At 36.2% G+C, this 15888-nt stretch overlaps 1 protein-coding gene across 1 annotated transcript; it reads right to left on the bottom strand.

Moving 5' to 3' along the window:
* Nucleotides 1-532: 532 nt before the first annotated feature.
* On the bottom strand, nt 533-13380 carry meox2b (mesenchyme homeobox 2b). Its single transcript, XM_048201306.1, has 3 exons — nt 12090-13380; nt 8300-8472; nt 533-1620 (listed from the first exon to the last, which is right to left on the bottom strand). Exons 1-3 carry the CDS (start codon nt 12574-12576, stop codon nt 1399-1401), a joined length of 882 nt encoding a protein of 293 aa, XP_048057263.1. The 5' UTR covers nt 12577-13380; the 3' UTR covers nt 533-1398.
* Between the last annotated feature and the right edge of the window lie 2508 nt (nt 13381-15888).

Below are 15888 nucleotides of genomic sequence, written 5' to 3'. Positions count from 1 at the left end.
AATCTAACAGTAAATCTAGCTGACGAAGTCAGTAGTGGAATAAAAACAACACCTAGTCTTTTTCACTGCAACTTCAAAGAAAGCAAGACAATGTTGTCGAAACTAGCGCTGGATATATTGAGATCATTTTTATGTTACCCTGTTTGCTAGCCTAGCATAATGATCTAATTACTTCTCACCATTTATTCCGAGGGTATGACCGATTGTTTTCCATATATCTGTTTTCTTTAAAGTATCCTTGACTTGTCAAAAAGTGGTGGCTTTTTCTGCACCTCTGCGATTAACTTTTCCGCAATGTCGTCAGCCATTTTAAATGCGTGAGCCCTTAAATCAGAATGGATTCTGATTGGCTGTCAGTGTTTCATCATTCAACAGCTAGAAAAAAATTGTTCTGAAAGTGATCCTAACAATATTGTTTCTCTATATTGTTACAGTTATAGCTGTGGTGTTAACTCTGCTATTCTTTTATATTTAGAACTATTTTTATAACTATATCTTCATCGTTATCTTTATAGTTATCTTTCTTGGTGTGAACGGGCCTTAAGAGACGTCTTTCAAAAACATTAGAAAAAATCTTACCAGTCCCAAAGCTTTGAACTGTAGTGTATTTTTTGTAATGACTCCTTCAGTGATCACGGAAAATTATTTGCAGTCCTGAAGTACACAAGCCTTAGGAAGTGCAAGTGAACGATCCTTTAATTATCCTTCTAAATTAAATGTTTATCAGTTTGCTGCATAGGTCTATGTCATTTTCAATCCATTTGTTTACCCAAAAGTACCCATATTGTGAGAAAAAAAAAAACATGGACATTTGTCAGTCTAAAAACTACTCTGTGTGTTTCATTCTAATTCATTAATTAATCAACAAATAGTCTGCAACTTGTAATTAATGGCTTCTTTTGTTTCTTTACAAATGGGCTAAAATAATACTTATTCTGTGCTGTCACAGATTATGTAGATCTATTTTGTAATCAATGATATTTTTATCAAAATCTGCGAAAATACAGTAGCAATCAGTTAGGCCAAAACTTAAAACAGTGCAAAAATCCTCTCCAAGGCACTCGTGTGGAATGTTTGCAACATTCAAACTTATACATTTATTTACAATGTCAATCTTAAGAGTCAAACGTGGATGAACGCATAGTCTCTTGAAAAGTGTGGCCACCTTTAAACCCCTTAACGTTTATTTAGACTAATCTTCAAAGTTTGGTGCCATTGGGGGCTGAGCTCTGGTTTGCAACCCTGTGAGCATCTGTTTCACAGACCAAGAACAAACCCTAACCGCTCAGAATGAAATAACAAAGCGTGGCCCAGTACTAGTTGTTAACAGCCTTCGGAGTACCAACATAGTTGATTCCTGAGGAAATTGCCAGGTTGTGACTGGGTGTGGTCCGGGCATCATAAATGTGCGTGCTCGGAGCTCTGGTCACTGTCGTGACTGTCGTCCTCATTGCTAGGAGAACCGATGGGGTGGTGTAGTCCGACCATTGGGGAAAACTCAGAGGGCAAGAGAGTTCCTTTCTTTACGTTCACCAGTTCTTTCTCACGCGCAGCGGCTCCTTGCTGACCTCCCTTCACCCGCTTCCATTTCATCCTTCTGTTCTGGAACCACACCTTTACCTGCATGAAAGAGAAATGCTGTCATTTTAAGTATATAGAAAACAAACATGCAGAATTTTAATTCAGAATGAAAATTCAAAGAATACATACAACTGCTGTTAGTGTAATTTTTAATAGTACATTTATATATATATACAGTACAGTCCAAAAGTTTGGAACCACTAAGATTTTTAATGTTTTTAAAAGAAGTTTCGTCTGCTCACCAAGGCTACATTTATTTAATTAAAAATACAGTAAAAAACAGTAATATTGTGAAATATTATTACAATTTAAAATAACTGTGTACTATTTAAATATATTTGACAAAGTAATTTATTCCTGTGATGCAAAGCTGAATTTTCAGCAACGTTACTTCAGTCTTCAGTGTCACATGATCCTTCAGAAATCATTCTAATATGCTGATTTGCTGCTCAATAAACATTTATGATTATTTTCAATGTTGAAAACAGTTGTGTACTTTTTTTCAGGATTCCTTGATGAATAGAAAGTTCAAAAGAACAGCATTTATCTGAAATACAAAGCTTCTGTAGCATTATACACTACCGTTCAAAAGTTTGGGGTCAGTAAGAATTTTTATTTTTATTTTTTTGAAAAGAAATTAAAGAAATGAATACTTTTATTCAGCAAGGATGCATTAAATCAATCAAAAGTGGCAGTAAAGACATTTATAATGTTACAAAAGATTAGATTTCAGATAAACACTGTTCTTTTGAACTTTCTATTCATCAAATAATCCTGAAAAAAAATATTGTACACAAATATTTTGTACAATTGTACACATTAAATGTTTCTTGAGCAGCAGATCAGCATATTAGAATGATTTCTGAAGGATCATGTGACACTGAAGACTGGAGTAACGATGCTGAAAATTCAGCTTTGCATCACAGGAATAAATTACTTTGTGAAATATATTCAAATAGAAAACAGTTATTTTAAATTGTAATAATATTTCACAATATTACTGTTTTTTACTGTATTTTTAATTAAATAAATGTAGCCTTGGTGAGCAGACGAAACTTCTTTTAAAAACATTAAAAATCTTAGTGGTTCCAAACTTTTGGACTGTACTGTATATATATATATATATATATATATATATATATATATATATATATATATATATATATATATATATATATGTGTGTGTGTGTGTGTGTCTAAATAATGTTGTTTTGGCAACTAGCTGAAATAAAATAAGTTTACATTTTTTTTATATTTTTATGAGAATAAATATTTGAAATGTTACCTACATAAATTTGTATTGAATTTATAAATATTTCAATATATTCAATAAATTAACCATTTATGGACTATGGGGGAAGAACTTCATATCCACACATGCTCTAATTCAGTGTGTTACATAATTAAGTTTAATAATCATATAATATTAATATAATTTTACATAGTCCATTTTGTGTCAATATTTATTTGTATTTAATATTAAACATCGATTTTGTTTATTTTAAATGATCTGAAAACAATGTGAAGGACATAATGAGATGCAGCATGGCAAAATTAAAAATCTGTTTTGATTTTAGCAGTAAAATTACAGAAATACATCTAGGTAAAAAATGTATTCTGTATATTTTAGAGTAGGCAAAATGAATTATGTAATTTTTTTTTTGTGTGGATTTCTTTGAATTGCACTTCAGTAAAGTTTCTGTAAAACGTCCTGTGGCCCATTCACACTCAACTGAAAGATGTTACCTCAATGGACCAAGTTTTTATACTCCAAAATTTGACCAACCCTGTAATATAGTAAGTATACTTGTAACAACAATTAAGAATAGATAAAAATGGTATACAATATCATTTAAAGTGATAGTTCACCCAAAAATGAAAATTCTGACATTATTTACTTACCCTCATGTTGCTTCAAACCCTACCTTACTTTCATCTTTGGCACAAAAATGAAGATATTTTTAATAACATCTGAGCGATTTCTGTCACTCCATTGACAGCTACGCAACAGCCACTTTGATGCTTCAAAAATTTTATAAAGAGATCGTAAAACGAATCCATATGAATTGAGAGGTTTAGTCCACATTTTCTGAACAGACACTATCGCTTTATATGATGAATAGATGAATTTAGACTTTAATTCACAAATAAACTAAATAAATCATCTCAGTTGTGGTAAACGGAAGCTTAAGCATGTTTGCATGACGTGGGAGAACCAATGAGGTTCATTCTTGTGTGTTACGCGGCACGTTTGAGCTTCTGTAAGAAGTTTGTTCTCATGTGTCATTCAGTTTCGGTTGAGCTTCTGTTTATGTTCGCTGATCAATGTTTATATGTGAATAATAGCCTAAATTAAATCTGTTCATCATATAAAGCGATCAAGTCTCTTCAGAAAAAAAACGCTCAGTTCATATGGATTAGTTTTACAATCTCTTTATGAACTTTTTGAAGCATCAAAGTAGTAGTTGTGTAGCTGTCTATGGAACGATATGAGGGTGAGTAATTAATTTTCATTTTTGGGTGAAACAATTGAATAAATAATTGTTGTTTGCTAATTAGGAAACATTTTTGGCAAAGCTATTATACAGTAGTCAATTACACACAATGTTTATAGGGCTTTATTGGTCTCTTAGAAACGCAGGCGTCCAAGATCTGCATCAGGGAAACTCAACGCCACTCTGTGGGAACGTGTGTTAGGGTGTGTGTTATGGCACTTTCCAGAAAGAGATGTTTTGGCATGTAGACCCCCACTCCATAACCACCATCATGCTCTCTGTATCAGAACCCCCTTCATACTGCGCGCGTGTATCAGATTGGATGAGCGACAGATTTAAAGCTTTCTCTAAAAGACTTCTGCCAACACAGCACTCAGATCCCACACGTATAGACCACATACATAAACCAAGTAAAACACCTCATTTTAAGTGCTTTGCGGATAGATTTGAAGGGTCCTTCATATCTGCTTTTAATCTTTATGCTTCCTCAAAGTCACAGTGGATCTGCTCTTGTGTTTTTCTTTTGGAGCAGACTTCTGGGAAGTTTGGTGGAGCAGTGATATGATTGGCTCTCTGGAGGACTAGCATTGGCTCTCTATAGGCTATTTCCACCTGGTCAGTTATGTGCTGATGCAAAACTCCTTGTTGCCCGTTGACCCATGTTCCAGGTCCTGACTTGACACTTTGCTCTGTATTTGCGTCTCCACTGTGATGATCAAGCTGCTGCCTAAAACGGGTCGATCAGATCTGGACCGAGTTGCGGCGCCTCACCCCCCGCTTCAGGCTTGACAGGGGACTATTTCAGTCTGAGAAGGTTATTTTAGGAAGCGTAGAGCAGGTATTTTAGAGTGAGCTCTTAAATGAGTCGGCAGATTTCCTTACATGACAAAAACTTTTAGTAGAAGTGTGAGAACTGAGAACCCTTTTACAATTCTTTGAACTATAGGTGTTATAGAACTGCACTCCCATATTTCACATTTCATTTATAATATAGTGCAGTTTTATACATATGCTTTTTTTGTGTGTGTATATGACACATAAATTGTTAATATAAATCAATAGAATTCGAAAGTGCACAGAAAGGGCTGATTTTCAGACTTTGTTGTTGAAGATCTGAGATCAACCCACGTCCACAGATTTCTTGGACCTGTGCTGAGAGTCACTGGATAGGAAGCAACTGTGTGGAGGAGTAGGAAGGAGAAATGGGAATGAAACAAAAAGGCAAATCCTAGGTGAGTTGCTCATAGGGCTTCTTTTTAGGTCAAGACCGCAGCTGGAATGATCCTAAACTCTGGAGTGCGTGTGTGGGATGTGTGGACCATTTTAAAAAAAGCATTTGTAAAGTGAATACATTTAAAGATTAAGACCGGAGCTAGTTTTTACTCCAGTGAATATTTCTCAAAGTTGGTATATTTTTGACTCGACTAAAATATATGTTTTATTTATATATCATGACAACTCTCTGAAGATTGTTAGCATGGTAATGGATATGACAATGTTAATGTATTTGGTCTTGGTGGAATAGATCTGCTACGCTGCTGCTGAATTGCTGCTGTTGTTGTAGATTATTGCTGCTGCTGCAGAGCAAGTACAACTTTCTACTGCCAATACATACGCCGATAAGCTGCTGCGAGTAAGACATAGTGCTGCTGCACAAAGAGCATATACCAATAACCCATAGCAGATCTATACAGGTGGAGCTGGGGAAGGTGGAGGGTTTTAGAGGAACTCTGAAGCGTTCTGCAAACTGCTATAGTGAATGTAACCAGCCATTTAAATGTGTGAGCAACAAGCTCATTGGCTGCAGATGTGACAAGGACCAATCAGCTTGTGTCAAGTAGTTAACGCCGTAATTATCATCAGCCTGCGCCATCTAGAGTTTCATAACAGAACTATGTATATAATATATATACAATATCTCAAACGCAAAAACAATTTCCAAAATGTTGAGTTCTATATAACATCTGTTTAACTTATAACATGAAAGTAAGGTTAATAATATTACTTCAGTTTTACTCAAATTAGGGTGATGCAAAAATGAGTACACCCCACTGAAAGTCTCTGGAGCAAAGCTAAATTTTATACTACAAATGTCTAATTTAACAAGAATTCAACCACAGGTGAGTCTAATTATTCATTACACAGGCGTCCAGCAGACAGTTGACTATAAAAGGGTGTTAAAACCCCTTCCCATTTCATGCTGTCAGCAATGGCACCACATGGAAGAGAAATGTCACAAGACCTGAGAAAGAAAATAATTTCTTTACACCAGAAAGGTGAATGCTACAAGAAGATCAGCAAAGCTTTAATTATCAGTCAGAATACTGTAGCAAAAATGGTAATTTTTTAAAAAAAGATGGAACTGCAACCATCTCACAGAGACGTCCAGGTTGTCCATGGAAGTTAACACCTCGACAGGAGCGTCTTCTAATGAGAAAGGTTGAAGAAAATTGGCATGCAAGTTCACTGCAGTTAACTAAAGTAGAAAGCCAAACTGGGGTGACTATTTCCCATGACACAATACGGCGTACACTGCAGAGGAACGAAATCCATGAAATAAGCCTCTCCTAAAGTCCAGGCACAAAAAAAGCCCATCTAGAGTTTGCCAGGGCCCATGCTGACATAGATGAAGACTACAGGGACTCTGTACTCTGGAGTGATGAGACCAAGATAAATGTTTTTGGAACTGATGGCTTCAAAACTGTATGGCGTCGCAAAGGTGAGGGATGCAAAGAAAAATGCATGGTGCCTACAGTGAAACATGGTGGTGGCAGTGTCCTTATGTGGACCTGCATGAGTGCTGCTGGTGTCGGGGAGCTGCATTTCATTGATGGCATCATGAATTCACAGACATACTGCTCTATACTAAAAGAGAAGATGCTACCATTACTCCGTGCCCTTGGTCGTCAAGCACTTTTCCAACATGACAATGATCCTAAACACATTTCTGAAGAAGAACAGGGTGAAAGTGATTCAGTGGCCAAGTATGTCTCCTGATCTGAATCCAATCGAACACCTATGGGAATTCTGAAGAGACAAGTTCAGCATCACTCTCCATCCAGCATCCAGTCTCTAAAAGAGATCATTCTTGAAGAATGGAAAAAGATAGATGTTGCAAAATGTCTCCAACTTGTTCATTCCATGCCTAGAAGACTTGGTGCTGTCGTTAAAAATCATGGAGGCCATACAAAGTACTAGATGTAGTAGTTTTTGTTGTGGGGTGTACTCATTTTTGCATCACCCTAATTTGAGTAAAACTGAAGTTATATTATTAAACTTACTTTCATGATATAAGTTAAAAAGATGTTATATTAAACTTAGTCTTGTCAACATTTTGGAAATTGTTTTTGTGTTTATTGAGATATTGTTTAAAATGTTACTTTTCAAAGTGGGTGTACTCATTTATGCTGAGCACTGTATATATATAACAAACATTTGTAAATATATAGTATATGTGTGCATATACTATATATTTACAAATGTTTATGTTTCATATACACACAAACTTTTATGTTAGATGCGAATGATCGATTTGATTAATCAATTATATAACACAGTTTTGAAAGGTTTATTTCACTGCATTTAACTAGCAGATGGGAAATTTGGATGCTTCAGAATTAATTTTGCAATAAAAATGTCCCCTGGTTCAAGTCCAGCATGGATCATGTCCCACCCCTGTTGCTTCCCTTCTGTCTTATCTAATAAAAGCCACTAGAAAAAAATATGTTCTTTAAAAAATGCATTCACAAGCATAAAAAATCCAATGTAGTTTGAAACTTGAGGTTTAATATCATAGCTAAATTTGACAGTTTATCAGACTTCACTGTCAGGGTTATTCACAGGATCCGATGCACATTTAAAAAAAAAAAAAAAAAAAAGAAGAAGTGGGAATCCTTCCCTCAAGCCAAACGAGTAGTCTGTATCACAGGAAACTGGACCCTTTCGACACAGGGCCCTTTGGAAAACACGCCGCTCATTTCATTTCTAACGTAAAACTTTTTTAGAGAGCTCATACTAAAATATTTTTAGATTTATATCAGTAAATGAGGGCATACTAATTGTTAAGAATTACTATTAAGACTTAATCACTTTAAATGGAGTCAACCTTCATGCAAAGGTGTTTTTTTTACCCATCAATCTAAGAATTTTTTTTCAAAGCCAGAGGAAGTGCCAGTGTTATGTCTCCTGGTAACATGTGAAAACAGGCTTAGCAGTGAACGTACTTGTCTCTCTGTGAGGTCAAGGTTGACAGCGATTTCGTAACGTCTAAGCCGTGTCAGATAGTTGTGGTGAGCGAATTCTGATTCCAGTTCTCGAATCTGCTCCTTGGTGAACGCTGTGCGCTCCTTCCTAGGTTTACTGCTCACGTCTGACTTATAGCTCCCATCCTGGGAATCTGAAATGAAAAACAGATCACTTTCCAGCCGCTGTAAATGCACAGAAAAAGAAAAAAACAAAAGAGAAAGCAAAAAGGGTGAAATAATAAGATGGTGTGATAAACTGCAGGGCTCTGAAATAAAATAAACGAACAAAAATAAAAATGAAAGCGGAACAATTTGGCCTGCCAATCACCATTTATTATGGCGATATGGCTCTGGTGTTTTTAGCAGGCGGAGAAGGGCAAGAGAACGGAGCACATGCTCTCAAATCTGGCCTGAATCAACAGGGCTTCGTTCACACTCTCCAACAATCAGATCAATGTACTCTTCATTTTCCACACACTTCTCTTTTAACAGAATACATGAAACTTTCCCAAGAAACATTTCTGATTGGTCCAAAAATGAGCAAATTCAACCGTAACTGTGTATGTGTTAACTGAAGCTTGTTATACAATATTTTATAATTATAGTAACATATAAAGTCTTTATTATTGAGGTTTAAAAAAGAGGAACATATACAGGAGGGTTTTTAAATAATTAATTCAAAAACAAACAGTGCAAAATAGAAAATTACATTTGCTATATTGGAATAACTATTAGCTAAAGCAATTGTTGTTAAAAATGTGGTAACGTCTAAATTATTTAAGTTTACTCAAATCAAAAATATTACTTACTGAATCAACCTACATTGTAAAAATGAATTGTTGGTTTAACTTAAAAAAAGAAAGTTACCTGGTTGCCTTAAAAATTTGAGTTCATTGAAATAAAAAATTTGAGTTAATACAATGAAGACGATTGGTTTAATCAACAGAAACTCAAAATATTATGTTATCTGAACCACATTAATTATTAAAGTTGATTTGACAAAAGAAAAAATATGATAAATCATGAAAATTATTATTTTTTTACAGTGTAAATACATTAGATTGCTCAAAAAAAAAAAAAAAATAGGATCGATAAAGTAGAAATAACTTTTAAAAGGTAACAATAGAGAGTTGCCATATGTGAAAAGCAGGTAATATGATTCTCATTATTATTCAGTTCCTTATAATTGAAATATTTATGATCTAAAACTCTACTAATTTTCAAATCTTTTCAACTTTTTTTTTTTTATAATGTGACTAACAGAGTAAAGCACAACACAATCATCTGAGTTATTAGACTGGGAGAGTCCAATACAAATCAATTTAAAAAAAAAAAAAAAAAATCTTTAAGGACAATATGTTTCCAATGAATATCTTTCAGCTTGCCATTCAAAGACGGGCATGATTTAGATGTTGAATTTTTTGGCTACTTTGAAAGCGGCAGAGAAATACAACTGCTCTAGAAATCCAAGGTTTTTACAGTATACACAAGATTATGAGCTTTGAAAATCGTATTTCATATCCAACATCACTTTTCTGAATAATCTATAATCTGTTCAGCCTATCGCTGCAACATCTCGACATGTGACACAGCTTTAAATGGAAACCACACTGCCTTTGATAACTGCCAACAGACTGGAGGAAATTAGATTTGGTATAAAGGCACAGCAAGTGCCAACAGGAGCCTTCTGGAAATTTCTACCACCATTGGGCCTATCCATCAGTATGCCATCAAGCCATAAATTACAGGCACCTGGATGAAAAGCTACAGCATTTAGGCACCAATCATGACATGACAAAAAAAAAAATCTTGGATGTACAGTATAAGATGGAGTAATTCAGTTCAACTAACTGTAAAGGTGACAAAAACTCTCAGAAACTTTAATCATTTAAACCCCACAGTGACATTTTTCTGATTCCACCACTTTATACCACTGTTCGTGAAAAACAACTATTTTTTCTGCACCTCTGTTTTTAAAGTCTATATGTCAGTGTCAAACCACTTAGATCACCAGGTGTGATATTTTCTATTGTTCTTGAAATGTAAGGGTCACATTTTATAAAAACTGTCCAGCTGCAGCTCTAACGGTTTTCCCCAGCCGTAAACGGTGCGGATGCATTTGGGGGTATCAAAAGCGCAGCTGCGGGCAGTGTGAGCATTTAACAGCGGCTTTCACCTGTGGTCTATTAAAGACCTGAGGGTAAATGCCAGAGTGACTTACACCTCTGAGACTGATGAGAGAAAGAAACAGGGCTGCCTCACAGCACCAGGCCCTGCCATTAAAACATTACTGTGCCGTGTCCAGCCCGGTCTGGATTCTGCTCCCTTTTGTTTAATTACTTCAAAATCATTCTCATTTCAAGAAGCATTCTCTCTAAAATACTAGATAAATCTCTAGACATGTTAAACTGCTTTTGACTATATTTATACAGCTGCTCATTATGATTTATTTGTAAAGCTTGCACGCTCCTCTGTATGGTTCATGGATGGAATAAAACGGTTTATGCGTGTGAATCTGATCTGAATGTCAAATGTGTAAAAAGTTTGATTTTCCCTTAAACTATACTGTGAGTTTGATTATCACAGACTTTTCTTTTCTCTGGTACTAGTTTGATATCCTCTTCAGTTTGATTTTCTAACACAGGGCAGTTGTATTGAATTATCCCATGCTAAATTTTATTTCTGCTATACTGCAGAAATAAAATAAAATCCATTTACTACATATAGCACAACTTTTGTTCAAACTGTCTTGATATGGACCAATTTGTATACATTAAAAAAAATCGTATTTGACAATTTGAATTCTAAAATAAATGTCGGTTTAACTTTATTTTACAGTATGTGTACACTGTAAAAAAAGAATTGTTGCTTTAACTTTAAAAAAAAAAGTTATCTGTTTGCCTTAATTTTGTGTTCATAGAAATTAAAAATTTGAGTTAATACAATGAAGACGATTGGTTTAATCTACAGAAACTCAAAATATTATGTTATCTGTACCACATTAATTATTTAAATTGATCTGACAAAAGAAAAAATGTGATAACAAATCATGAAAATAATTTTTTCATTTTACTTATCTAAGAAAGTACTGAGTAATATAAGGTAACTACATGGGTTAAGGTTAGGTTTAGGGGTAGGTTCAGGTTTAGTACTTAGTTATTACCCAGTTATAATAAGTACATAGTATGTACAGGGACTGTAAAATAAAGTGTTACCTAAATGTATTTTTTCCCCTATTTTAAATAATTTTATGACAGAATATAAAGATACACTCATTTTTAAATTAAAATTTTTTCATAAATTATATTAAACTTAAAATGTTTGCATATGGATGCATATAGCATATGGAATATTTATAAGAAATTGTATTAACAAAATGAAATAGTGTTATTTCAAATTCATAAGGCCTTGAAAAAAGGTGGTGGTCAATTCAAATTCTAATTCTAAAAACGCAATTCTCTATTCCAAGGTCAGATTTACAGAAAATAGACAATACTATATATATATATATATATATATGATGAAATCCTGTAGTTTAAGTCTTTTACTTAAACTGTTCCGAAAAAATCTGATGAGTAATAAAACAGACAATCTTCAGTTCTCCAGTCATGACAAGCACATGAATTATTCATGTTGTAATATTTCATTTTGATTGATATTTTCTAATTTAACTATTCAAAAAAAGTCGAGATTAAGAAAAAATATTTATCAGAATTAAAATTCAACGATTTTTCTACTAAATTTCATAAGAACACGCACGAAAACATACCTGAACTGTCACTCTTTCCTTTGCTATTCCGTCGCTCCGGCTCAACAGGTGACATGTTCTGTCTCCCGTATTCTCCAGGCACACACGACACCCCGGAGGGGTCACTACCAGCGAGCGTTGGGTTACCCGCGCACAGGCCCTGTGAACTCGCTCCTCCTGCACCACACAGTTCTGGAGCGGCAGAGTCAGGGTGCGGCAGGCAGAGGTTGTGGCGCTCGCCGTCGATCGACGGCATCTGCGGCACGTGCCAGGACTGATGCTGCGAGTGGTGTGGATGCTGCGGAGTGTGGTGAACTCTGTGATGAGGTCCTCCGAAGCTGCCCTCCTCCCCCGCGTAGCTGCAGGGCGGCGAGGGTCCTGGAAGGTCGGGGTAGGAGACGTGGTCAGAGCGACCGTGCAGGGCCAGGGAGGACTGGGCGAACGCCGGGTGCAGGGCTTGGGACGGGGCGTGCGGGCTCCGAAGGCATCCGAACAGAGAGTGATCCATGTTCTCTTAGTGTCGACACTTCCACTTAACTCCAAAAAGCCCCAAAAACACACAGCCTCGCACCCGTGGCCACCGTAGTCCAGGAGTCAACGGCGAAAGGAAGAGGGAGCGGGCAGCGATGAAAGGCAGGGCCTCCGGTAATCCTGAGCATGCAGCCCCGTTGCCAGGCCGAAAAAGAGGGTAAACACACACAGCCTGCGAGAGGAAGCTCGGGTGACAGATGGGAGTGAGAGAGAAAGAAAGAAAGGGAGAGGGAAAGACAGAGCCGTCTGGGCCCGAGTGGATACAGCGCTTCTGGAGAAGTGGTGTTGGAGCGAGGGAACGAGGGAGGGGGGGGTTGAACGGAGGTGCTGGAGGAATGGATGTTATATATAGGGCGTAACATGAGAGGGAGGTTGGGTCGCAGGCTCCTCGCTACTGACCACATGCATACGATCTTCCTCCAAAACGACAAGGTACAATAAATCTGAGGCCAGCCAACTAGTTCTGGGCTCATGAAAACGGGGGTACGATATTTTGGACTCGGGCTATCTGATCCCACGGACACTTTTTCTAAGAAATGAGTTGCATAAGCTGCCAAAGAGTGAGTGTGGAATGGATCGAAGGGGTTATGGGGGTCTAAAGGGTGGGACGGAAGACTGGGGTGAGGGGTTTAGGTGTCTATCTGTCTGTGCGTTTACCTAAAATCATCTAGATTGTAAGCAAGTCCTGGAATTCTTTCGGACTTTGAAAGTCTGAGGATCATTTTCCACCAAAATGTCTGTTAAAATACAACAATATTTGACTTAATGAGACAGAATAAGTTTGCATGCTAAAAAATTGCTTATATAGCATAAGTATAACTAATATTTAACTGATAAAATCTGTTAAAACGCCAATCGGATAAAAGTGTCTTAAATTAAATTCATTATCACGACTAATCAAATATGATACTGACAGTCTGTCTACCCTGCAAATGGCAAGATGGACTTGCTGTTGGAGACGTAAAACAATATGCAGATTTCTATAAATCTGTCTAGAAATAGATACACTGGTCACTTGCAAAAAAAAAAAAAATATCATTGCGAACACAGATGCTCATTCTCATATGTATTTCTCAGATGGAAAACCATATTTCTCTCCCAGAATGCTCAATGAAACTGAAAACTTAAAAGAGCTTTTTTGCTTGTCACAAAATGTCTTTGGTTTTGAGCAAGGCATGAAAACTCATTTTATAATCCAAGTTGACACGCAGTACAGGAAAATTACATATTTTAATGAAACCAAAAACAATTTTATTGAGTTTTTAGTTTTCTTACTGCAAAAATTCAGGACAATCAAATGAATGTTATTGGTTGGAGGAACAATTCTTTTTTCTTCAATTCTTTCGTTTTAATTTCACTTTATAGATTTCAACCACAATAAAACCTTTAGCAATGCAGAGATCATAAAGGATCTCATTTTTTATGTGGTGGAAACTTGCTGAAGAAAGTGTTGCTCATGAATGCATTGCAATTACAAAAAAAGCTGGCAAAATAAAAGCGTTTAATCTCCTTTCAATGTCTAATAAAGTTATTAAATATAGTCTTGTGGCAAGTTCATAGTTTATAATTTCAGAATCATTTTTTGCAACTCTTATCCATGATTAGCTGTACATTTAATTAAAAATAAAAGCCCTTGGAATTCTTCAGTCGATAAAAAATATTATTTTTATCCCAGGTTTATTGAATCCAGATCTCACTTCGACTGGTAATTTAGCACTTTTATTATTGGTGTAGCTCAGCCGGTGTAAAAATATAATAATAAATCAAATAAAGCGTAATTGTAGACTTTCCACCGAGCTGCAAATGCCAAACTAATTTTACACAACAGTATTTTACACAATTAGCACCCCGAGCTTTGCGATTCAACGTGCATTTCAGAAATATTGACTGCTGTCGGTCTTGTCCAGACGTCCTTAACATTCAGCGCTATCTCTGCATTTAGATGACTGTGGTGAACCAAACACGCACATGAGCCTAAACCCAGAGAGGAAATTAGGTTCATTTTGAGGGGAAATGACTTTAGCAGACCACCAAAATCCGATGTGGGTGTTGCTGCTCGGCTCAGAGTGACTGCTATGTCCAGTGGTCCTGTATTAAGCTTCAAAAGAAAATATAGTGTTTATTTAACAAATTAGGCCAATTAGTCGTTACGTAAAGTAATCTCCGAGAACGGCCCCCGGGTGCGTATTAATGTTCATATGGTTTCGGTTTTGCCTCAGACCCTGCGCCGTGTCATTGCCCCCAGGCCTCTGAGCGGTTATGCGAGTCTCCTTCCTCATTCTCTCCCTCTCTACGGGTCCAAGGCCTAAGCCTCCGTAATAGCTAACTGCTAATTTGACAGGTCCCTGTGGAGAAGGGATTTTCTGCAGGTGAGTCCTCTCACCTGGTGGCCAATTTTTGAATGTGTGTGTGACACAAGGTAGAGCTTGTCTGACAGGCTAATGCTTATTAGATTTTGTTGGATTTTGAAGAGCTTGTCGGAGTCAATCAGACACGTATGAGAGTAAAACCAGACAGATGATGGTTAAAATAGAGCTGCGATGCTTTCCGGGATTTTATTTTTGCTGTTTTGGAAGATAATTAGGAGTTTGAGTGATATTATATGAAACTTTTAGTGATTTAGTGTCATGCATTTCATTTCGTTATTTGTACTTTTTTAAGATTGTTTCAATTTGTCATTCTATACATTGTAATTTTAGTGTCACTCTGTTTCGGTTCATATTAAAACACATTCTATTTTTAAAAGGCCCCGTGACGTTCATTAGCTGAGTGGAAAAGAAGCTCAGAGACGAAACCACTAACTCTGGTATCTGTTAATGCCAGACCTCAGACAGACATTTCCAATAGGATATCTAAGCGGGTTTAGTGTAATGTGCGCTGCTTTGTAATGAGAGGATGAAAGGAGTCGAAGGAGAAGGAAGTGATGCGTTTCATATTAACACACAAAGACTGAGAAAATATAGAGTCCTTAGAAATCTCTGCTATGCTTGAGTCAGTTTATAGGAGACTATGTGTAGGAACTATAAAGTCCATTCTTGAACACTTTGATGCTCTTTCAAGTTATTGTTGTACTTAATCAACATTTTTGATTAATTTCTAAATTAAATGCATAATATACACTGTTTCTACACACTTTTTCTTTAGTCAAATCAACTTAGAAATTTAATGCGGTTCAGATAACATAATATCTTGAGTTTCTGTCGATTAAACCAAGCGCCTTCATTGTATTAACTCAAATGTTTAATTTTAACAAACTCAAAAGTTTAAGGCAACCAGGTAACTTACTTTT

Source organism: Megalobrama amblycephala, linkage group LG9, assembly GCF_018812025.1.
Source record: "Megalobrama amblycephala isolate DHTTF-2021 linkage group LG9, ASM1881202v1, whole genome shotgun sequence".
Lineage (NCBI taxonomy): Eukaryota > Metazoa > Chordata > Actinopteri > Cypriniformes > Xenocyprididae > Megalobrama > Megalobrama amblycephala.
This window is presented reverse-complemented; position numbering and strand designations above follow the sequence as displayed.